This window comes from Spermophilus citellus (genome assembly GCF_964194105.1).
Source record: "Spermophilus citellus genome assembly, chromosome: 5".
NCBI classification, from domain to species: Eukaryota; Metazoa; Chordata; class Mammalia; order Rodentia; family Sciuridae; genus Spermophilus; species Spermophilus citellus.
Genome location: NC_138186.1, coordinates 73,828,561 through 73,855,531, shown reverse-complemented (window position 1 = coordinate 73,855,531; position 26,971 = coordinate 73,828,561). Strand labels below are relative to the sequence as shown.

General features: G+C 34.2%; 1 protein-coding gene across 2 annotated transcripts in view; it reads left to right on the top strand.

Annotated features, from left to right (window-relative positions):
• KHDRBS2 (KH RNA binding domain containing, signal transduction associated 2) overlaps nt 1–26,971 on the top strand; it is a 539,121-nt gene that overhangs the window by 358,564 nt on the left and 153,586 nt on the right. For both annotated transcript variants that reach the window (XM_081296525.1, XM_081296524.1), the window contains exon 6: nt 3,975–4,173. In XM_081296525.1, coding sequence (XP_081152651.1) covers nt 3,975–4,173 — 199 coding nt within the window. The remainder of the gene's footprint in view (nt 1–3,974; nt 4,174–26,971) is intronic.

Here is a 26,971-nt window from a genome sequence, read left to right as displayed (position 1 = left end):
CATTGTAGTATGTTGATTTTAAATATTCTGGATATATACCAAGGAGTGGAATAACTGGGTCATATAGTGGTTCTATCCCTAGTATTTTGAGGATTGTCTGAAATATTTTAAAACTTCAAAAACAATTTGCTGAAGGTATATTTAATTAAAGGAATTTATATTTAATAAATATATCTATGATAACTAATCTTCCTGTAATAATGCATACAAAAGTATAAAACATTACATATTTATATTATCACAATGATAGCTTATTTTATATAAATGAAGGATGAAAATTTTAACATGTCTCAGTAGAACATGTTGCATTGAGACCAAGCAGTAGAAAATGAGATTCAGAAGGCTTTGTTTACTACAGTGAAAACTAAAATATTGTGTGTGGTTGGGTGTGGAACTGGGGGTTCAACCAAGTGGTACTCTGCCACTCAGCTACATCGACAGCCTTTGTTTACATTGTATTTTGAGATAGGGTCTCACCAAGTTGTGCAGGCTGGCCTAGAACTTGCAGTCCTCCTGCATTGGCCTCCTGGGTAACCTAATGGAGTCTTTAAAAAGAAAGAATAATTATACTTAGAAGAGACTATTCAGTTATCACTATAGATAATGAACATTGGAGCAATTGGAAGAGAGAGAAACAAGAGTGACAGACACAAAGAGAATGTAGACTCATGGCAGGAAAGCCAATGAACACAAGTCCATTTTCCAAGACAGAAAGAAATGAAGAGCACTTGGAGTATAGTGAGATAGAGCCAGAACAGAGATTCAGATTTATAGGAACTAATGCCACTTTGATGTTAGAGAAGGAGGGTGGTCCAAGACAAAAATAATTCTCTGGTATCTGACCTGGTAAGAGGTATATGCTATTATCAACTGAGATTAAGTGAAAAGTCAAGTTAAAAGAAGAATATAATTATTCCTGTAATTAATCCAAGACATATGGATGACTAGTGTGACTTGGACAAGTGATTCATCCTCTTTTTAAATTGCTTTCTCAATTTTTAAAATAGCTATGAACTCTTACATAACAAGTTTTTCAAGATATTTAAATTAGGTGATGCATATTAGGGCAGTGTTTCCCAAAATAGCCTGTACATTGGAATTATTGGCAGCTTCTTGCCTCCAGAGAGTATGATTTACCTGGTCAAGGGAAATTTGGAATTTTTTAAAGACCTTCAAGTAACCCTAATATGCATAGAAGTTATAGAAGTTCTGATATCAGGAACGTAAGGTAGGACACAGTATTATGATAAGGAGAAAATAACCATGGCTAGAATTATGGACTGCAGGGTTTAACCATAGGAGAATAAAGAAGAATGAACACAGAAATTGGGAACACCCATATTCCAGTGAGGGCCCGTGAATAGAAATTTGTGAGGAGGCTAAGGAGTAGTAAAGGAAGAGGAGTTCATAATCTGGTTGAATCAAATGTATGAAATATGATATGTCAAGAGCTTTGTAATGTTTTGAACAACTAATAATAAAAAAAAGAAAAAAAAAGATCATGACATGATCAGAGATAAAAAAAAAAAGCTCAAATAAACATTTTCCAAGTCATGGTTCACAATCTCAAAACATAATAAGTGGCACAGTATCATGGTAACCAGGGAAAAGTCCAGTGGAGCTGGAAATCAGTGGGTTGAGATCTTGGCATCTTAGCCAACAGTGTTTTCACAGCATGGGGAAAGCACACACTAGATGGATTGCATTCAGCTCAGGCATGAGCAGAAAGTAGAGAATTAAACATGGAAAATTTTCTTTGAAGAAGTCAGCAAAATAAAGGAAAGAATACTGTGGTGTCAGTTTGGCTCAGGGCGTTATCCTAAAATAGGCGATTGATTCTTGAGTTGAATAGGAGGGAGCAAGGAGACTTAACATTCCAGGGAAAGCCATCCTGTAGAGGAGGGAAGGAGTCAGATGCAGGAGAAAGGATTACTAGGGCTGCATCTGTGAGTCAGTTCATGAAGGAATGAAATAAAAAATTAGATTTTGACATGAACATTGCATTATTTTAGAGCAAGAAGAATGATTATAGATTCAGATATCTGCAGTTTACTCATTTGAAAAAAAAAAACTTCAGGCCTTAGTAATTAAAATACTCACTCATGATTATTCAGTGGCATAGCCAGAACCATGTGGTTTGTTACAACACATGGACACTGATGAGAAAATTAAAATGCTAACCTGAACAGGAAGCTAGGATAACAGTTAGAAAGCCAGGACATATATTCATCTTGCTTATGAAGAAACAGATGCTTGGAGGCCCCGTGAAGGTAAACTTTATATGTATATCTTTCTTTATAGGAGTGTTTTTATATTATGATGATAATATAGAATGTAGTATCCTCCACTGTTTTCATATTTGAAATCAGCACTGGGCCTCTGGGTCTTTTGTATTTCACCTTCCTCCCAATCTAAGAGAGTATTCTATATGCATCAGTTCACAATAAGCTCTCTGATAGGTTGTCTATTCATCAGCTCTATAATCTATGTAAAAATTTTAAAAGCTTTTCCAGCATTCTTACTCTTCACTTCTAAAAGCTCATTTTCTGTAAGCAAGAAAGAGTCAGCCGACTGCTATTCATAGCAGAAAGCATAACCTGCGTCTCCATATGGAGGTGAAGCCAGACGGTGTGATTGTTGACGTCCCAATGATCATCATTTTTCCCAAAGCTTTAGTGCTTCTGCTGAAAGCAGTGCTTTCAGAAGGCCAGTCTTTCAGACATAATAAAAAGTGAAATAACCATGCATTTGCCCAAAGATTTCAGACAAACACTCAACCTTTCTAAAGTCTCAGAATACTGAAGGACTTGGCTGCAACCATTTGAACTTACACTTTTAGTGCAGGTTACTTTTGTGTCAAGAATTGCAGTACAGAGTATTCAATCTACTCTCTTTGTTGCAGAATACTAATCTATTTCACTAGCACCACGGTTACTATATGAAAATATATGATGTCAGTGATTGCACCAACTCAGGGGTGACATGCCTGGTGATAAATCAGTGACAGCGAGTCGTGATTTCAAGTGACCTCAAATTTAAGTTACTATAGTCAGCAGGATGATATCACTATGCCTCAAGTTCAACAATTTATTAAAGTGCAGACAGATCATATTTTTGCAAATGACAACATTGCATACCACTATCAATAACCCCACATGGAGGAGACAGAGACATACAGCAGGTCAGTTTTATAGATGGTCCAGGGAGCCATACATTAGGTGGTGCTCTGATCTGGGTGTTCTAGTGAAATAAACGAATCCCCCAAAATCAGAAGGTGAATGTTCTGTTATGTAGATGCCAACACACAACAAGGGCCAGGGGAGAATAGAAGTTCAAAGGATTAGACAAAGGGGAATGAAGGGAAGGGAGAGGAAAAGGAATAGGAAAGACAATGGAATAAATCAGATATAACTTTCCTGTGTTCTTATGTGAATACACCATAGTGAATCTCCACATCATGTATATCCACAAGACAGGGATCCTAATTAGAATAAGATACACTTCATATTTGTATAATCATATCAAAATAGATTCTACTGCCTCTAACCTCTCCGGTATACCCATCATCTGATATAATTAAAAAGAACAAATAAAAAAGACAAAATAAATAAATATATATATATATGAACACAGGAAAAAAAAGGAATATAAACACAATGGGCTTTTGTTTTCTGTTTTTCCTTTTGGCCTTTTTTTTTTAGTAGACTGTATCAAAGTATTTTGCATGGTTTTCATGAGAACTAAGTCTTAGTATTTACAGGATATGTTTTACTCTGGAGGCCAAGACACGCTTCTGTTAAGCGCGCGCACGCACGTGCACACACACACACACACACACACACGCACATACCCAAAAAGAAAGATAAATTTTGGATGCTCACATCCAGTGGAGGCCCTGAGATGAGAACTGATGTCTGTTGTTGTCCTTCTCTCCCTTCACCTTTCCTTATCTGCATTTTATCTGTTTTTCCTAGGGGCCGCGGGGGTGCCATTCCTCCTCCCCCACCACCTGGACGAGGTGTTCTCATACCTCGTGGGACCACCGTGACCCGCGGAGCTCTTCCTGTGCCCCCGGTAGCAAGAGGCGTCCCCGCCCCTCGAGCCAGGGGGGCACCAACAGTGCCAGGATACAGAGCACCCCCTCCTCCAGCCCATGAGGCTTATGAAGAATATGTAAGTACCCTTGAGAATGGGTAGTGAGGAGGAGTTCATTTGTTTGGTTAACTAGCTAAGCCTCCAAAACACGCACATGCTATGAACACAAGAGGTCATGTCATTTGCAAAAGAATTTAAGCAGTGCATTTCAATGAAAGCGTTTTGAGGAGAAGCTTTCATTTTATAGGTATGATCATTGTAGTTAATGACAGTTCACCAGCTTGAATTTTAAGAATCAAACTATCCTGAGGTTTTCTTATCTTTAGAAGGTTTGGTCAGATTTCAAATGGAAAATAATTATAAATATAATATGAATCATTATATATTCAGAGAATTCTCCTGGGTCATGATAATTATTAGCATAAATTTCAGAAATACTTGACAAATGTAACGTGATTATGTTATAAACTTTGTTAATAATGTAAGACCATGTGGCTGGGCTTTCATTTGCATACCCTTCCTCTTTCTTTCATTATTTCAAAGATATGGAATGGGCATACAAATCAAAAAAATATAGAATAGACAGAGGAAACACAGTGAGTTTCCCCTACATCTCATCCACTATATCTCTAGGTCACATTTTGTGTCTGAACACCCTTTAATATTTAGTTCAGGTCATTAGTAATCTTCTTGTCACATTGGTATTATACTCTCTTTGCCCATTTCTCCTGGTAGACTGTGGCACTTGAAAAAGGGAGTTTCCTATTTACTTTCTAAGCTTGTGTAGTCCCAGGAAGTCCACTATAAATCTTAAACTGAGTTGATGCAAACAGATCACCGTTTTAAAAAGAAGCTTCTTCTGCCTCTAACATCTCTAGTATACCTGTCATCTGATATGAGTTTCAGGAAACCACCCACTACCATGCTGACCTCATAAATGTCTTCCTTGAATTATTATTCATTAACTATAAACTCTTCAAGGACAGTTACTTTCATGTGATCTCAAAACATACATATTTCATGGACTGGCTAATAACCAGTCAAAGCTTAATCAGAAAATAAAGTGAATATGGTTGATCAGTGCCACCAAGAATACACTATGTTTAGCATTTGTTAGTTTTTAAGGATGATGCTATTGTTTGAATATAAAACATTAGCAGATATATACAAGAGTGAAGCAAAATTAACTATAAAATTCCATTGTTACTGTAACAGATGAAATGTGTTTATCTATAGTATCTTTTGTAATCATGCATCAATATTTAAAATCTTCGACAAGCATAAATTTGCAAAATCAGACGCTGAAAATTTATTTTACCCTATAAACAAGCCCACAAGTCTGAAAACATAAGAATCAGTATTTGTTCTTCTACCTCTTACCTGAGACATAGTATTTTGCAAATACTGTGTACTTGTCAAATGAATGAATTAAGTCCCCACAGGTATGGTGATGTCACTTTTCATCTATGGGGAACAATTTAGCTCCACAGTTTTTGAGTATATTGCCATTAAGGTGTTTTTGTCCTCCAATTACTGGTTTCAACAGATCTTTTTATTAAAAATTAAAAATGAGAAAAAACTTTTCAGTTAACAGCAGTCAATACTGTTTTTAATCAAAGGGTTTATATGGCATATATGGCCCTTCAAAAGAGCAAGACTGGTAAAACAGAATTGTAGTCCATAATCCAACTGATAATGAATGAATCACTGGAATATGAGACATATAAGAGGGAACTATAAAGGCACACGTATATTCTGAAAACATGGGTAAAGAAGGTTATATTCTGAATGGGGAAATTCAGAAGGTCTCTGAAGTAGGGACTTTTGAGTCCTCTGTGAAGCAGTGTCTAGGCTGAGGGACTTCCTCTGTAAGCAGCCTCCCTGTCAGAAGAAAGAGCAATTGTAAAGGTCCTGATATCGAACTTGCTTGAAATTTGGGGTCAGCAAGATGGAGGTTAGAGCTGGAGCGGAATGTGTCAGAAGAGAAGGTAAATAAGGTCCAAGGGGGGGGGGGGTTAAGTGGGGGTTTTGAGCAGGACAGTCACATGACCAGATTCACATGTTAAAAGGTTTGTTCTGCCTACAACAATGGAATCTGAGGATGGGGATGGGTACAGGTGTGGAAACAGAGCATTGTAATTATTTGTGGTATCACCCACTGGTAGAACAGTGGCTTGGAGGGCAGGAGAAGAGATCTGATTCTAAGCATCCTGTGAAAACGGTCTGTTAGGATTTGGTGGTAGACTAGAGGCAGGATGTGCAGAAGAAAGCACAGTGAAGGATCAATTGTTTTACGATGGTTTCATGGTGATAAGGTGTTTGAGATGAACACTTGGGTTAAACTGAGGGATTACTTATTAAAATGAAAAGTACAAGGGGAGTTGAAGTTTGGTTTGAGATCCTGTTAAATGAAGAAACTTTCCCTGCAGAAAAGTCTGCAATGTTGCTATATGGACAGGATGTGCACTTCTGAAGTGGAAAATAGCATCCCAGGATTTTGATTCATTATTGTGTCATTTTATAAACACACTGAGGCTTAGGTATCTCTTCTTTTTCATTTGTTTTTTTTATAAACATGACAGTAGGGAATATTTTGACATATTATACATTCATGGAGTACAATCCATTCCAATTTGGATCCCATTCTTGTGGATGTTCATGATGTGGAGTTTCACTGGTCCTGTATTCTATATGAACATAGGAAAGTTATGTCAGGTTCATTCTACTGTCTTTTCTATTCCTATTCCCCCTCCCTTTCCTTTATTTCCCTTTGTCTAATCCAATAAACTTATATATTTCTCCCCCCAACCCTCCCTGTTATAAGTTAGCATCCACATATCAGAGGAAACATTTGGGCCTTTGCTTTTTTGGGACTGGCTTACTTCACTTAGCATGATAATCTCCAGTTCCATCCATTTACTGGCAAATGCCGTAATTTTATTCTTTTTATGTCTGAGTAATTCCTGTGTGTGTGTGTGTGTGTGTGTGTGTACACCACACTTTCTTTATCCATTCATTTGTTGAAGGGCATCTAGGTTGGTTCCATAGTTGACCTATAAACATTGATGTGTCTGTGTCACTGTAGTATGCTGATTTTAAGTCCTTTGGGTATAAGCCAAGGAAAGGGATAACTGGGTCAAATGGTTTTTTTGATGAAGCTCCATACTGCTTTTCAGAGTGGTGGCTCCAATTTGTAGTCCCACCAGCAATATGTGCTTGAACCTTTTACCCCACATCTTTGCCAACATTTATTGTTACTTGCATTCTTTAATAATTGCCATTCTGACTTGAGTGAGATAAAATCTCAGTGTATTTTTAATTTGCATTTCTCTAATTGCCAGAGATGTTGAATATGTTTTCATATATTTTTGACCATTTGTGTTTCTTATCTATTCTATATAATGAGGATAATCATTTTAACTTCTCAAGACTGTATTGATGATTAGAAATAAATATTCATAAGCACTTATAAGAATGCATAGGTATCTAGAATATTATAGGCATTCAATAAAAGGTAACATAAAAAATTCCATGATATATTAATTCCTTAATAATATCTGAAGCTGTAGATCTAATAAAATCATAGATATTTTCCTACTTTTGTGAATTAATTTGGCATTATTGATTGGAACCTCTTTTAGTGAAATATTATTTTTTTAAAAATCAGAGCTGCTGAAGTTATGTGAATGTAGGTTAATGAGATCCAGTAATAGCAATGCCATCAGACTTCAAGAATGGTCTGGGCCAAGGAACTAGAAAATTACCAGGAATCTTTCTCCCCTCTCATCTCTGTTTTCTTGGATTATCTGTTTTTTCCATTTTTATCTGCAGATTTTATTTTGTGGCTTTTCTGATCATTGTATCTTGACAAATATGGCCATCCTAGGGTAGCCACATCTACATATCCAACTTTAATAACCAACAGATACTGACTAGCTGGCAATCTCAATCCTAATCCAGATGCTCAAGTGGGAGAATTGTGATTAGCCAGACTTGTCAGGTGTATTAGCTAGTCACTTCTGAGTACAGTGAGTAAGTCATTGAAAATTAGATCTAGAATCTACCACTCATCAGTCGTCAATGGCAAAGGAAAGGCAGGGGTAAAGTTTGTACAATATAAAAATGGTTGTTAACCCCCAACTTCAAGGATAATGTAAGGAGACACTAGTTTATATAGAGGAGAAAATATGATGAGTTTGGTAGACATCCCCAAATGTCTCTACAATAACACATCATTGATAACAGGAAAAAGTGTACAATGTTTTATAAGAACCTTTATATTTTATTAAAACCTGACACCTGTGTTTTAATTGTTTTCCTAAAAAAATCATTCAATGAGTGCACATGAAGTTTAATACATGGCTGATAAGCTGCTGGCAGCAATCTTTGAAGTAGTCTGTACTAAACCCAGATTACACTCAAGAGCTGCTACTCTCTGCTCTAATTTTAGACTATTGATTCCTCTGTAAGGGGTAAGAAAAACAAAAGTTTAAGTGTCTCAATAACAAAATAATAGCACCATGCTGAGCTGATGGTGAAAAATCTCAAAGGAGTTCTTAACTCTCAGATAAAATTTCTTAGAAAAGGTTCCCTTTATTATAAATCACACTATGAGTCAAATCACTCTTCAGACTTGTTTCTTTCCTGCTGAGTCTCAGCATTAAGTTTCTGACCACATAGAATGTATATAGGTAATCAAATCCACTCCTTGCAGCTGGCCTCATGAGAAACAGCTTACAGTAATTGAGATTGCTGTTTTAAAACCATCATTAGTGTTAGCAGAGTCTAAAAAAAATGTGAATTTTAGTTTAAGTGTTAACATATCCTAACCCAGATTTTAAATATTTTAAAACTTCTTTTCATTGACCTTCTGCTAAGAAGAATACATTTGCATTTTATGGATCCATCATAATAATTGAAGTATATTTGGAGCATTGAAAAGCAAATTCAACAAAAATTCCCATAGAGCAAAATATTAAGTTCATCAGACCTACCAGTGGATATTTAAAAGAGTAAATTAAGACTAAAAATATTAAATAAAAAGTAGTTTCATATCACTGTGTATTAATTCACTTAATCTCTTAATCAACTAGTTATTGATTTTAGTATTTTATGAGATCAGTACACTAAAATTTAGAATTCAAAGTGCCCCCAGTCTTATGTCTCCAGAGCTTATGTATCTTTATTACATCCTGCTTCCTCTCAGTAGAGGATCATAAAATGTGCTATATAGTGTTTATCTCAGAGAACTACCATATGTGTATAAAGAACATCTGTACTTCATGATCCTGTCCAAACCATTGTTGGTATTCAAATTCCCAAGGCAATACTTAAGACATCTCCCAGGCCCTTCATGAATACCTGGAACTACAGATCATTCAGTACCTCCAGAATGTGGGTGCTGGAAATGTGGTTATGGACTGTGGTTAAGAAACACTAAAACGTATGTCATCTGCTGGGAGAGACCAAGATAGTCCAGTGACTAACATCCTGTGTACTTCCCATCTGGGGCTCTTACTCTGTCCTTTATTTAAAGTCATTTTTTTTGCTTTTATCTTCTCCTGTATATAAGATTTCATACACTCTAAAGGCAGAAAGTATCTGTTAACTGTATCTTTGCAGTTAATGCTAAATAAAGTGCTTGGTAATAACAATTAGATCGAACCCACTTATGGTATTTTTAAAAAGATATTATATGTGTGCATACTTACATACATATACATATTTTGCATAGATATTAAATGAATGACAATAGAACATAGAATATATTGTCAAATATATTCCTCCAATAAAGGGAATTATCACCCAGATCATTCATATTTTAGAAAATCTCCGAGAGGGCAAAGAAAACAACCAAAGAAAACTGGTATAACTTTGAGAAGCAGAGAAAAAAGACACACCATTTAAAGGGAATGGTAAAGACAAAGACAAGAAAAGGGAGCTTTCAAAGTAAATCTAAAGAATCTGGGAGAGCAGTTTAGTGAAACAAAGTTCATTTAAGACAGCTGTGAAAATAATGCAGGCCAGGAGAAGAGAGTAGGGTTACAAAGTAACCTTGACAGCTGAGGTTACAACTTCACTTATCCTACCTAAAAAGTCACCTGCAAATCTTTGAGCAGAAGGCAAACTAAGATTTGGCAGGAAATTTTAATTCTCAATTGTTTGGAGTGGGTTGAAGAAGACAATGGAGGAAGGGGAGAAGATTTATGGAATTGACCACAGGGTGTCTTCCTGAGATGAGGCCTTTGCTCTGAGCACAGGAATGGGATGAGAACCTAAAATAAAGACAATAGGGTTGGATGACAATTGAATGTGGGAAAAGTAAGAAAAGGCCAAGGAGGCTCACTCAAATTGTTGTCTCCCTGGGTATGGGGTGAAGGATAAGTGGGACTGGCTATTTGTGGGATGGTGCCAAGTGGAGTTTCTGTTAGACATTAACTCAGTTTTGGTTTAAGAAAATATTGCTATTCGTGTAATTTAAGTACTGCTACAATTCTGGTTTAGAAATGATTCCAGAATGCTCTTAGTATCTGGCCTGGGGGTGTGGCCCACATACTTACATAGAGGGCTTACTGCTATCTGTGAACTGTAGTACTAAGGCAGGAAGGATGGGTTGGTAGAAGGAAAGACAGATTTGAATTGTACTGGGTAGCATCTGTTCTGTGGAAAACCCTTCCACATCATTCAGCTAAGCTATGAGAGAGATGATGGAGGCGTCCCCAAATTTGACAACAATGTCATCTATAATATAACCAGTAATGAGTTGTTAAGTGAAACAAGATTTTTCAAATCATGAATAACAAAAAGTTGTTTATCAATGAAGCTAGAGAAGATTCCAGAATTTTCTCTTTTTTCTATAGACAATATTGTAAAATCATTGCCATATTATAAAATGATCAAAACATTATGCCTCCAAAAATAGGGGGAAAGTGTAGGGGTCTCTTAACTAACAAAACAAAAATACTATATTTTCTGCATTTTGTGATGTTTGTAGTATTTTCAGCTTTTAAAAATGTGAAGTTGGTTATGATTGCATTTCTCATTTAAAAAATAAACATTTGCTTTCATGCCAACTGTATACTCGAAAAATTATCAACAGCTTTTTTTTTAAAGGGAGAATGTAAAATGGTACAGTTTCCAGGCCCCACAATCTATGAAATTTGCTCCTGTACAGAGAAAAAGTGGCAACATTTATATGAAAACACATGGAGAGGTACAGGGCAGGGAGAGATCGTTAAACAATTTCTATAACCTTAGTATCTAGCAGGTACTAGTCTCTTCTTTTGTTAGGATCATGGTGCTGTTAATAAATGAGCTCTTCCTTATAGAAATTCTGTCTTTTTAACTAAGGTTGTATGAGAGAATTAAAAGTGCATATAAAGGCACACAGCTTCTGGAAGCATCCATCAAATATCATTCCCTACAAAAACATACTGATAACATGCAGATTTACTTAAATAAATACTTTCTTGTAGCTCATTTATTAGTGTCGTTATAAACAAAGATAAAACAAAAGCAAAATCACCTAAGCTCCAAAGACTAAGGTCCAAAGACACAGGTAATTACCACATATTCTCCCCAAAGGTTAATATGCAGACATGAAAGACGTAGATTAAGGCACAATAACACAAGAAGAAATATAATGAAAATCCCATCCGATGCTATATGAGAAATTTTGGCCTGGTATAATCAATCATATTAACCTAAATTTATAAAATGCATTCTGACAAATTGTTGAGAAGTTTCTCTTTGCATCAGTCTTAACTAAGCCTGTCAGCATTGCTGCTCATCCTATCATCTGATTCAGACTCTGAGGCACCATTCCAGTAACAATGAGAGAACTAGAAAATTCACTGGTAAATCAATAGTCCTTAAAAGTTCCATAAATGAGCTCAGGCTTCCAACCTTCACTTTCTTGTGTATGGAACATTTTTTGACAGGAGAAGGAAATCAGTATTAAATGATAATTGAAATCAATTCTTGTGTCATTTTTTTGTGGAAGAAAAGATTGAGCCTGATCTATAATGCATTTTGAGGGGAGCCATGTGTGATGGTTTCTATGTAATAGCCAGGAGCCTTGACTCAAAGAAGGGAGATTTTTATTAGAGTTTCTAGATTGGATATTTGTATTCCATTAAATATTCTTGTTGGAGTTTCATGCTCTAGTCTCCTTTTATTAGAGACTAATTTACCAGAATGCATTGTAGGGCTTTGTTTTTTGAAATGTAACTAATATTTAAAATAACCAAAACATGTGGGGTTAATGAAATGTATTGTGAAACTACAAGATAGGCATGATATTATCAAGCTTCTAGTGTGCATAAAAATGTAAAAGAATTTAAGTATATCTAGGTACTAAATTATCTCTGTGAATAATAGAAAATGTCATCTTTTTTAAAATTATGGCTACTCTTCCTCTGCAGTTGAAATTTGAATGAACCATCCTTCTTCTAACACTATGTGTTAGATTTTAAGTCATTTTAAAACAGATGCAGCCTCTTCTATTGGCAACATCACTCAGGATTGTATCCAAACCTGTACCTGATAATTACGATGATGACTAATGTCTTTTTTAACACTTACAATGATGAAAATAGGTTTCTTTTCTGTGCCATTTTGAGATGGATGCTAGCTGCTGAAAAATAGTATATCATAGGGTATTTTAAAGTTTTCTCTATTCTCTGTTGGGAAAAAAATATGCTAGGATCTCTTCAAGGTGTTTTCTACAAATATAGGGAAGAGATCATTAGTGAATATGCCCAATGGCCATCAGGGCCTTAGGGAGTTCTACTGTATTTTTTTATTATTAGTTTTTTAAATAATATTATTAATATATTTTATGTTATATTATTTTCTATCTTTGGTCAATATACATGGTGTAAGGTTTACCAATGCAAGTGAACTGAGCCTTGGTGTATTTCTATAAGCGTGTTCCTAAAAAACAATGCTGGGCATATGGTCATGTTTTTTGTTGTTGTTGTTGTTGTTTTCTGTTTTTTTTTTTTTTCCCTTCTGAGTTGATTACAATTTTTAATTGAAATTATATGCGCACTAAAAAATTAACATCCTATATGGGGGGACAAATCATACCTAAGTATCCTAAAATTTATTTCCTCCTTGTTGGTTAAAAAACATTATTCATTGTGTTTTGACAAGAGCATCATTACAATTTTCTGGCAAAGAAAACTTAATTAAATACAAACTGCCTAGTTAGTTATATTGTAACTGATTTTGCAGAAAGCCAAATAGGAATGGCTAGATGAGATTGAGCCTTTTTCCACATTTGGCCCTCTTCCTTTATGGATTCTCCATACACAGGAAAATAGAGGCTGCTAAATCTTCCGGTAAGCTGCAGATCTTTGTGATTGTATTCTATAATATCTTGTGAGCCAAAAGTTTTTCCTGCAGAAGCTGTTATGTTTTGGGCAATAACTTTTAATAAGATTTTAATTAAGACTATTTCACTTTGTGTTGAAGGTGGAAAACCTTATACTTCCTTTATATATATATATATATATATATATATATATATATATATATATATATATATATATATATATACTTGTTTTAAAAACCTTATTGTGAATCAGTTTGGCAGATGAAGAACATAGGAAAAAGCCACTAACCTGTATTTCTTAAAAAACAAATAGAGAGACTATACTACTGGTTGGTTTTTTACTTTTTTTTCCTCTTCAAGTGTTTATGTTTGCTCTTCTGCAGTACCTCTGATGTATAAACATTCACACGAATTGTTCTTTATTTTACTGTCATGGGGAACTGAGATACAGCTTGTGCAAATGGTGGTAGAAAGTTTAGGACGCTGAAGAATGAGTGATGGGTTCTTTCAGGAGATATTTCTTTCTTCTTCTACAGAAAATCCTTAAATCCCTGTGTGTGTGTGTGTGTGTGTGTGTGTGTGTGTGTGTGTGTGTTCTGTTCTTGGTATAGGGGAGAAAAACCTCTTATGATAATACGAATCACAGTGGATCAGAGAGAATGAGAAAGAATTTACCTTCAGTGCTCTTGCTTTCTTCCTCTAGTACAGCCACACGAGATTGTAAACTACTTGAAAATAAAAGTTAAGGTCCTTTGTTATAATTTAGCACATAAGGTAATTTCTAGTGGCCACTGAAATGACAATGTTTTTGATTAAATAATATAACCAGAATTTATGCCTTTGAAAACTAATAACCAGCGGAAATAGTAACTGGAGCTCACAGCTGACATGTTTAGCTGGTCTGCCCAAGTACAAAGTACCAGTTGGCATCTATTCTAGTGTGTTAGACTTCAAATCTGGTTTGTTAGTGCCTGAGCCATGCTGGCTACTAAATATTGTATCATTTTTATACTGGTAAAATTCTAGTAGAAACATAGTATAACAGACTTTTCCAAATACAAAAATTAAGTCAACTACATTTAGGGACTGGGAGGACCCCTTAACCAAGCCACTGTGGAGCAATTTTCTAACCAGTTGGTTGCACTGCACTATATGAGGCACAAAACCTCTATGGCTATAGTTAGAGCTGACAGCATTTGTGACTTCAGAAATTCCAGTTCTCTGCCTCTCAATATGTCCAACTTTATCTTTCTCTCTCCTGGTCTCCTGATCTGGCACATCTGTATAGAGTTGAACATGATCTAGCTATCTATCTCCATCATTTTTATTGAATATATTTATATGGAATATATATATATTGAAGCTCCTGAATAAAAAAAGGCCATCATATATTTGAATATTATAAAAGCATCTTACCCACTCCACTATTTTATTTTAATGGTAAAAAAACAAAATCAAGGTTCAGAGAGTTAACTGAACTAAAGTCACACACTTTTTCTAACTTTCCCTAAACATGTTTTTTCTAGTCATTATCACAGGGAGGGGGAGAAAAACACAAATGTACTCACTCATATATCTTCCAAGTAGATCCATCATCTGGCACCTATGTGGAGTAGTATTTCAAGTTTTTCTAAAATTTAGATGAAACAGACTGAGAAGATGGCAGATGAGAGTGTGTGAGCCCTCATTCAAAGCATATCTACCAATAAGGTTCATGTAGCCCAAATTTCTCTATTTTGTCTTGCCTCCTCAGAAGACTGGAGGACTGGAGTCTCTCTCTCTCTCTCTCTCTCTCTCTCTCTCTCTCTCTCTCTCTCTCTCTCACACACACACACACACACACACACACACACTCTTTTTCATCTTACTTACTGACACTAAACATACAAATGTTTGTCTAAAGAATAAATAAAAGGGGATCCTAGTTTACTTATATTTATTGGAGTAGTTTCTTCCTGGAAACCAGAGTGTAGACATCATATAAGAGTGTCCTTTCCCCACATACTCTGCCACATGTTTCTAAGACTACACCCAGAAGTACAGAGTTACAGTTGTAAAGTCACAAGTATAATTTACTGTTTGAAAGAAGACATATCCAGAGATAGGAGATAGTTCTAGGAGATATTTCTGGGGATTTAATAGGTAAAAAGGAAAAAAAAATAGTCCCTTACTCATGAAGCAGAAACCAACTCTGTTTCAGTGTTTGAAACCAAACTTTACCAAATGCATCTATTCTGTTTTGTACTTCTAATGTAAGCTTAAGTGTTTTAAGCAATATATCTGCTACAGGACAGAATTATATGCATAGAACTCTAAATATAATTAAGCAAAAATATATTTCACTTTATGACTACATCTTAAGATTTTTTAGATGAGAAAATGTTATGATTTTCTTATGTAACTTAAAGCAGCACATATTAACCTAAAATAAATCTATCAAATCTCCTCCTCATAGAAAATAATTTTCACTAAAATTTCTTTTCAAACTAACAAGTTATATCCAGGCTATATACCATCCCCCACTTTTTTAAAATCTATTTTAAGCTCCTTGTAGGACTATCATAACACTTCAATTTCAGCTTTCCTCTCCAAAACTATTTTAAATATCAACTTTCCCTATTGATGTATTTGTTAGAGTGTCTCCAATTATTTGTTGATCTTTCTGTTCAAAAATATCTCACCTCTTACAACCATGCTTCTGAACCTGAGTTCATCAAACATCTCCTAATTTAGGATTCTTTCCACTTCTATTGAGTTGAACTTCAGAAATCTGAAAGCCATATTTTGTTTTCTTTTTACTTTGTTTCAAATATTAAATTAATATTTGTTTTCCTAAAATGGTAAATTCATGGAAACATTTCTTTGTTAAAAATAGCAACCTCTCCCTGTTGCCCAAAGGATGAAATTCCAGCTTCTTACTTTTGCATACATAATACTATAAGAAGATGAAAGTGTAGCCTTTAGTTTTATGAGATTGCTTACTGTTAATCACTTGCAAATGAGATTTTAACCAGGAATAAAAACAGATAACAAGCAAAAGAAAAAATTCCTAAATTTACACAGTAAATATAATTAGTAAAAACCTGAGAGTTCTTGGCATATTAAAATAAAATAAACTCTGCTATTTGATTAAATCCACCTTAACATTGACTATTTATTCTATATAATGCTAATTTTCACAGGAGCTTCAGAAGAAGTAAGGGATAAAACTGCTCACCTTGATAATTCGTCTTTTGTATATTAGGGCTTTTGCATACATAATATCACAATAATAAAATTAAGAGTACACTCTTTTGTTTTTCTATTAATGAATTTTAGGGTCAAAGAATTAGATACATTTATCAGCTTGATAGCACTAAGCCAGACTAGTCTGTCTTCAAAGTTAACACCTTAGTGAATATAAATTTATAAATGACAAAGGCCATGGCTCTAATAGGGCAACAGATGGCACTTCAGGAAAAAACACAGCTCACATGTATACAGTGGAAAATGATTAGTGTGAGAGGACTCCAGTCTCCATTGATAGATAAATGCTAATACTCTCCTGATCTACCTCATACACTGAGTATGAAGTAGTTATGATACCACCTGGAAATCCCATTAAAGTAAACATATATGGACTTTTTAAGTTTGCTTTGTTCTGACTCAGAAAGGTCAAACTGATTAGGTCTAATGCTATCTATTTGATAAAGTGAAAATAATGCTCAGGATAAAAATTACTGGCACAGGTAGATATACACACAAGTTCTTTAGAAGTTTAGAATAGTAAAGGTAGCAACCAAAACAATATTTGTAATAATAGCATTACTGACGTGTAAGGAACTAATATAATTGAGTACTTATTGTGATCTACACAGCATGTAAAGTTCTTTGCCTTCAGCATTTAGTTTTGCAATAATCTTTTTTTCATTGACCTTTATTAAGTCTGAATTTTATGCCAGCTTGTCTATATTCACTCTCATATTTATAAACATTTGGTTTGTAGTGCCATATAAGTTGATGTCTATATCTATATTCATTTCATATTTATTCATTTTTAGTTTCATCTTAATATGCCAGTATTAACCTCATTTTACAACTGTGGAAACTGAGGTTTAGAGAGTCTAAGTATCATGACAAAATTATCTAGTCAGTACGCAGCGGAGCCAGAACTTTCAAGTTTTATTTGAAGGCCAGTGCTTATAGCTTCTAAGTTATAACACTATAGTACTCACACAGAGCAGGTGTTTGTCTAAGTACTTTACACCTATAGACTCAAGTTATCTTCTTGGTGTTTGTGTGCATTAAGTGCTATATTTGTCCTTAATATGAAAGCTTGCATGCAGGCAACCAGCAAAAGAGCTGGGATTTTAAAGCAAGCAGTCCAGCTACAGTTCATACTGTTACATCTCTGGAGAAGCCAGCAAAAGTATCATTTGCAGAGTCCATTGCTGATGAGGACAAAGGAAATGAGTAAAATACTTCAAAGAACCACCTAACAAATCTACTTGGACTATAGAAGACACATAAAAATAAGGTCTGGCAGGGGCTATGATGAGATGGGACAAGAGGAATAAAATGAGTGGTTGAAAAAAATTTCCTGTAAGAGAGTTTCATAATTAAATCGATTGTTATTGGGCACTGGTTGAATGTTTCCAAGACATTCGAGAAAAGCTGTACTTCCTGAAGATTAATGTGGCTGTGCATAGCAGCAAGCCATGGAGCAGGTAGGTAGCAGAGACAGAAAATCCCTCTAGAAACTTAAGTGAGAGTCAAAATAGGAGTGGAATAGATAACACAATAGGAGATGGTATGGAAAATGTAATTAATTGGACAAAACTGAAACTAATTACAGGATGTGGTCATTTTGTAAGACATTTTATATAATCTAACAATAAAATTCTATTCAATAAAATTTATTTGCTATAAATCTTATTTCTCGATTCATTCTCATCATGATAAAGAGCTTCAGTTAGGAAACATGTTAGAGAATTGTTTATGAAAACACACAACATTTAAAGGAAATTCAGAAAGATTTAAAAATGAAAACTAATATCATTTTTTACTGTAAGTAAAACAACATAGTATAATCACATAATGACTAAAAATTTCTTTTCAGCCAAATGCTTGAACCACTTTCTAAAGAGATGTTTAAAACATAATATCACTATAACACAGTAGTTTGTACAGTATTTTTTTAGAGGCACCCATCTGTCAAAGGCAATTTTAGCCCCTGCTCCAGTTGCATAATAGGAAGGGGCTTTTTTTAAGTAGTTTATATCATTATTATTTGTCAGAAATTAAATTTCTCTTTGCAGAAACCCTGCAGCTCCTCAGGGGAGCAGTGTGGATCTGTGTGTGCTTCAATCCTCTAGGGAGATGTCACTAGTTGTGTCAAAGGAGGAAGGCACAGGGACCAAGTGAAATGGAGGAAGACAGAGGAGAGGAGGCACCAGAGCTTCTTAATTTCTAAGCATCTCTTCTATAAGTCATCCATTGAATTTGCTATTTATATTCCTAGGAAAGCATTTAAAAATCACTCTATAGGAATCATGTAGTTTCTTTCTTTCTGATACATTATCAAGGCAGTCCCATGCCTCTGGATTCCTATCTTTCTGTTCCTTGGAGTCCTTCAGCCAACCCAGAACCAGAATATTTAAAGAGAGACTGGTGGTCAAATGTGGGAAGCAGCAATCTTTGCCTATAAAGAACCAGATATCAAATATTTTTGGCTTCCTGAGCAGTACAGTCTCTATTATGACCCTCAACTCTGCACTTATTACTCAAAAGCAGTCATTTACAAGATGCTAATCAATAAGAGTAAGTATGTTCTGATAAAACTTTGTTTTTAAAAACAGATTTAGTTCATAGGGCACATTTTTCCATCTCCTGGTCTAATGTGTATTTCGGTCTCATAATAGTTCCCAAAATCAAATTTAGAAAGAATATATGTACACAATGGTAGAAAAAGTATCCCTTGGAATTTTAATTTTAGTGTTTCACCTGAGGCCACTGATTTTCTTTCTTCACTGGGGCTGCATGCCAAACTGGAACAAAACATTATATAAAACCATATTGAATTTACTTGGTTGGTTCTCAGAGATGGCAGTTTGCATAGAATTATTTTCCTTTCAAGCCCCTATCACCCTTTTAATTTAAATATACATATATTATACAGTACACTGCCAAACTGCTCACTGCAACAACTGAATACTATTAAAGAAAAAAAAATCTCATTTTCAGCAGAGCTTCTGAAGGCTAGGTGATAGAGGCACTGTGCAGGTGAGTGTCTTGCTAAATGATAAATGAGCTTGGATCCTCATATTTTTTAGAAGAATGTAGGCACAGTAATACTGATATTCTATAAAGCTACCTACTTGTGATGATAAATTCTCCTGTGTCACCTCACTGGTAGTGCTATGTCCCTGCCATCTGTAATAATCTAGTATTGTAAGCTACTGTCAGATAAATATTCACACAAGTGCACTGCTTGTTTTCCTCTGAAAGAACCTGTTAGCCATCATGCTGTAGACAGACTCAAATTTAATGCATCCTTTAAAAAATGTATTTGGCAGTAAAAATGTTGTGGAAATTGATCTTGTTATAAAATTTAGCACCTTAGATTTGACATTAAGGCCACTTAGAGACTTCAGCAATCAGTAAGGCAGAGAAGGAACAACTGAATTTCAAGGTAATGGTTTGGAGGCCATAAAGTGAGGAATTGGAAGATGTTCCAAAACCTAATCTTTCAAGCAGGTCATTTATTTGTCAACTAGTCTTGCTTCAGGATACTCCACGTACACCAACAAATAAAAAAATAATGTCATCCTCAATGGTATTTTTTAAAAGCTGAGAGGAAGACACCTAATTTTGATTATCCCAACTTCACAGAAAATCAGTGGGAAAAAAATCAAAACCATTAATCATATAATAAAAAGTATATAATAATTTAATATATAAATATAATAAGGGAATTATTAAATATAAAATGGGAGAGTCATAATCAAATGTAATAGTTTACCTTCAGAAATAAATTAATATATAGTTAATTATTATGAACATGGAAATAACTATCAAGTTAACATGAAAGGTTGGAAAGTGTTATTTGTATTTTATGGCTGTTAGAAGGTTAATTTTAATAACTTGTCATGGTCATGACAAAATTCAGTGAAAGGATAGACATAATACTTTATGGAAAGGTGGACTCCTTCATTCAAGGAGTCCCTGGTCTGAGGACAGGCAGTCATACAGATGTAATTGAGACTGATTTCTCAGTTAAGACTGAACCACTCCTAAGCATGCTGGTTGTACAGTTTCTGAAGAGCATCATCTTCATTCAAGAGATGGGTCTAAGCGAAGCAGATTAAAATGACCTCAGTTATTGGGACCTGTAGCACACTTATAAGCTTTTGTTTGTTTTCTTACTATGGTCCTGGACTTTCATGGACAGGATTTACTTCCTGCTCCATATCCCTATCTCCCCACTTGCATCCTGATTCTGTAAACTCCAGCTTCATCTGGATCTGTTATCTATGCCTAGAGCATTATATGTGTTTCCATGTTTACCTGTTTTTACTCTGCACATAATTCTTTCTATCTTCTAAACCCACTCACACACAGACACACACATTTACTTCTAAGGGATCAGTTCTGCCTTTCAGAATTCACACTTCCATTCCTCAGCTAAGACCTTAAAAAGCAATGTTCAGTTGGCTTTTAGTGGAGTTAGTGACCTATGGTCCTGTCTCTGCTGCTAACCTGTGAATAAATGAAAACTTTCTAGGATTATTGTCACTTATTCTCTACACTGTTTTACAAATAGTGGTTAATAAAATAACAGTTAAGTGAATGGCTTTTATCAGTCTGGTCAGGCAGTTTGATGAGATAAGAAACCCCTGTCATGTTAATGAGGATTTAAGAAATCCCAGAAACTTTTAAATCCTGGCATCAATTCTGACCAGACTCCCATAGGACTCCCTGGAGGGCAGTGTGGCAGGAGAGGTGATGCAGTGCCTGTTTCACCTAACAACCTGGTTCCTTGGTTGTTTAGATTTGATTATTTAGATGAACTTGTCTCTCCTCACTAAGATCTTTCAGATACATTTGGACGGGAAGCTTATCTCATTACCTATTTTGAGCTGAATATTCTCATAACTCACAGAGTTCTCTACCAGGTTCAACAGAGCTGGGAGACACAAAGAACAAAGAGGCACCTAAGAAAATACTGGCTACTTACTGACCACCAGATAAGAGTATTTGCATAGTAGCAATTACTGGTTTTGATATACTAGGGGCAAAAACTACACACATGAATAGGAGGGGGAGTAAATACTTAATTTCTGACCTGAATTTGTGCATGTTCTGTGGCTCTTCTAATTAATATGAATTCTTGTCCACTTAACCTGAGGGGGAAAAAGTGTTAAACATTAGATTTCATCAAAAAAGTTAATTCTCAGCATTTATTTTGAAGGTGAAGACATTTACCATTAGTCTTTGTGTATATGAGTAATGAATGCTACTAATGCTTATCTGAAAAAAATGCCACATGAATGAAGCAATTCCTCTGGTATTTAGTATAAAAAGAATATTATATAATCAAAGACAGTTTTTCACAAATTAAAAATGCAATAATCCCATTAGCCTAACAGTTTCTTCCCTTATTATTACTGTGAAAAAAAAATCATACATATAATTTTCATAAAATAATTACACATAAATCACACAGATAAATAAAGCATTACAACTCTGAAAACCCCCTATGTATCTCTTTCTAATCTATCCTCCAAAATGGAACTACAACTGGGCTAATTCTTATTTTAATTTTTAACATGTTGATGCATTTAGCAGTAACTTGTTCATTTTCACTGATGAGTGTACCAGAATTCTAAGAATTTGTTGTAAATAAACGTTTGGATAGCTTCTCATATTTTTGCTTTTATGAACCTTTTTGAGCTTGCTTGTTGGTGCTGGGTCATGGGGAATAGGAATGTACAATTTCTAAAAAGTAAATTATTCTTCTAAGCAGATGCATTACATTGTGTATCACTGTGCTCCTTATTAATCTACATTCATGCCATCTAGCTAAATATGAAATTAAATTGTATTGTGGTTTTAACTTGCATTTTGTTATTACTAAAAGATTTCTTACATTTTCATGTATTTATTGCACATTGCTGTTTCCTCTCCTGAGAAATGCTTGCATGACTTTTGCCTGTTTTTCTATTGGGTTCTTTACCTTTTGCATTTATCCATAATAGTTCTTTATACATCTATAAAGAACTATATATAATAACATTTTGTCATTTCTGGTTAAAAATCATCCACTGATTTCTGATTCCATCATTTTACTACCTTTTATGATGCTTAATCCATAGAGATACTAATTTAATGTGGTAGAATTTTTTAGTTTTTCTTTTACAGAATATAAATATTGTGTTGAATAAAGAAATTCTTTTCATTGTAGCTCAGTGGTAGAGCTCTTGTATAGCATGTGTGAGGCACTGGGTTTGATCCTCAGCACCATAAAAAAAAAAAAAATATATATATATATATATATATATATATATATATATATATATATATATATGTATCATGTTCACTACAAATATAAAAATTAAAATTAAAAACAAAAAAGAAATTATTTTCTCTTCTAAGGTCATAAAACCTTTCTCCTAAGTTTTCCTATTAGAAACGGCACTGTTTTTCATTCCACATTAATTCACCAGAAGATTTTATGTATGGTCTGTGAAGAGACTTAGGTTTTATTTTCTTCCTTTTCTAAATCACTGACTACATGGGTGTAATGCACTCAATGTTCTATTCTTTTCCCATAAACATGCAAACCCAGCTCTTTCATATGGTAGGCTTTTATCTGTGGATCAGTTTCCCAGCTGTCTGCTTTTCTTTCTGGCCTGTAAGGACCAACTTAATTTCTATAGTTTTTTCATTGAATCTTGATATCTAGTTATACAAGGCATTTTGATTCCTCATTTTCCTCAGGACCATATTAGTTTCCTTTGGTTTTGCTTCTGTCATATAAATTGAATTTATATCTTGTTTGGGAAACAATATCTTCATGATATTGAATTCCCTGTACCTATATGTAGCATCTCTGTTTCTCTTTATTTAACACCTTAATTCTTTTCAATAAAATTCCATGTATTTCTATGTCTCTTTCACATATTTTAGGACTTGATGGCTTATTTTTTATTGCTTTAATACATGATAACCTTTAAAATTGTTAACATAGTCTGTTTATTTTTTATTTTATAGCAATTACATTTTTTATATTAACACAATATCCAGGAATATGGCTTAGCCATCTTATTAACGTAAATAATTAAAAGATATTTGGGGTCTGTATATTTGGACCTGTATGCATTACAGTTAACAAAATACACAACCTCTCAATATTTTAAACTACCTTCTGAATATCATAAGGAACTCAAGATTGCTTTGATTCTAATATTTCTCTAAATCACACACTATTATTTAGTAAATCACACACTATTATTCAGTAATTTTTAGTCTCTTGCTGAATTTAGATATTGAATTGATGGGTTTATATGAGTTTTTAAAGATTTACCCATTTGTGTTCTATTTTCTTGCTTCATCATTATCTTTTTATTCACCAGCCTTCTTTAGATAAATGTTCTCTCTCCCAAAAGTACATTTTCTTTCTGTTAATAGTAAGTATCTCCATTTGGCAGCATGGGTAAGCACATACATTGAGAAGACCTTGGACTTGTTAACACCTTTGAAATCACATTTTATAATCATTTCAGGTTACTGAGGAATTCCTTATTCTCTATTCTTCATGATGAATCCATGTTATTTGACCCACAACATTTTCACATGTTCTAAAAATCTAACATGATATGATATCTTATGACATGATGTGCCGTGATATGACATATCATAATATAAAAGAAATTTTAAATAGTGCATTTAGCAAGTCAAATATATTTATCATACACATATGAGTCTATGATTTACTGTATGAAATGCTCTCATCATGTTGTACTTGTATCTTTTTTAATAAAAGAGTTTATGGGATACCAAGAATTTCAAGATATTATAGAGAGCAGGAGTTGCCACCAATGATTTATAATCACCTTGGCAGTGCCCTGTGTGAGGTTTATGAGATCATACAGTTCAATCAATTCCAAGAGCTACAAAGGAAAGCTCTGTGTATATGAGTTTCTGGGACTCATGCTGGCATCAGTATCAGATATTACTATCATGGCCTTTTCTTAAAAATATTATGTCAATTTTAATTATTATTTGTGATTATGTATTAAATAAGTATGTTTTTCATTAGCCATGAAAGATTGATTATAGGTTCTACTAGAATCCAGAGAAAATTAATTTGAGGAGACCTGGGAAGAAAATAAACTATATATAGATATGATATTTCTTTCAATCTCTCTTTCATACATGCCTATTCATTATCATGAATTCAGATGATCTTTTGTGATCATTTTTAAGCAATAGATATCATTATGTGGGTGACATATAAAAAGGAATATTATAATAAAGCCATGGAAATTTCAGAAAGATGTTTAATAATTCTTTCAAATTTAGTATTAAAATTATATATTGAAATACATTGGTCATACAGTACATGATTATATTCAAGATGTATCCAACATATAAATTCTTTATTTATTCCTGTAATATGTATTTCAGAAAATTACTGAAATCCATGAAAAAAAAAGAAACTTCAGGAAGGCTGGCTACTTAATGAAAGTCTATTTGACTGAATTATTATTACTGGAATTACTATATGATCACCAAATTAAATGTGCCCCAAAGCAAGAATACTTTTTAAGATGTATTCTTCAAATTGGCATTGGGCTCATCAGCATAATATGTGAATAAGATCAGGAACTTCTCTTTTATAATTGTTCTCATATTCTGGAAAAAGAAATTTTTTTTTTTATCTTCAGACAATCTACTAGCACTATTTGTCAAAACAGAAGGATTAGTAAAACTACTGCATTGTATTACTGGGCTCCACTTTATCTCCAACAATCCCAGAAGTGTGCCTTGACCTCCTTAAGTGCCTGCAGGTCATAAAAGTGATTGCTGCTGAAGTCTTAGCAGAAAAATACACTTGTGCACCTACAGAAAAACAGAGGGCAAAATATGATGGTTTTACAAAATAACACCCTAACTCAGTAGCCTAGGAAGACACCTTCTTCTAAATCTACCTTCTAAATCTTTCACATTCTTGTAAAACCTAAGAAGCAAAAGAAATTCCCCCAAATAAAACTTACCTAAAAAAGTAAGAAACACTTCATAATTGTCTTTCAAAATAAAGCAAATGTAATATGAGCTCTTTTAAAAAAAAATCGTATTGAAAAGTTGTTTTTTTTTCTATTTTCATATAAATTAAAAAACATTCATAAGACGTTTAAATGGTTTATAAAGATTTAAACTTCCTTCAGACTCAGTCTTCTGCTCTTAATAAATAAATAAAAGATTATTACAAAGAGGTAAAAATAAAGAAGATTTTCTTGGTATTATTATGAGGGTAATACAATAGCCAGCAGGTTTCAGGGAAATTAGTGTTATCTGTTCTCTTTCTAACAAGCAGTGGAGCTTACATACTAAAGTACAAGGACACAGTACAGGATCTCAGTGTTAATACCAGGTACAATACAAAGAGCAGGGGTAGTCAGTTTTAAACAGTAAATGAAGAATGAAAGCACATGCTGTAAAATTTTAATATTAAATATTAGAGAGATGGGAAAAAATATAAGAGTTAACCATACATAGTAACAGAAATTAAAAGACAATAAGACTAGAAAGTAGTGGGCAAAAATCACAGGTATGACTTAAAATGAATGTCGTCCTCATTGTCATCATCCTACCTCTATCAAAATTGAACCTGAAGCAAGAATTTTTTTAAAAAAATTTTAGTTGTTGATGGACCTTTATTTTATTCATTTATTTATATGAGGTGCTGAGACTTGAACCCAGTGACTCACACATGTGAGACAAGTGCTCTGTCACTGAATCACAACCCCAGCCCCCAGAAGCAAGAATTTTAGTGTGTTGTTTATTTAAGAGGTGATCCCAAGAAAGGATCACCTTTTAAGAAAGGAGTGGGCTGAGTGAAAGGGGAAACTGCAGTATTATCAAGGGTGTACAAAGAGGCAGTTTCCTACTGTGGGAAATGAGGACCCATCCAGGGAACAATGTGGAAGATACCTCAAAATTGTCCTACCATAAGAGGCTGGGACACTTATCTTTTGAAACTGCCCCAGCTCATGGAGTGCTTTTGAACCTCTAAGTTGAATCTGTATGGACTAAGTATCTTTCCCAGGCTATAAGGAAAACAAACAGAAGTAGGCAATATTTGATATTGAACCTGACAGTGTGCCTAGAACTAGCAATTTCAGCTAGGCTGAAATCAGGTTATATCAAGGGGTTATCATTTTATATGCCACAATTACTAGCACACATTGATGTACACACTCATATAAAATCACCTCTCAAAGAAACCCTATGAGGTATGTACAATTATTATTATCATTATTATTACTATTCTAAAGA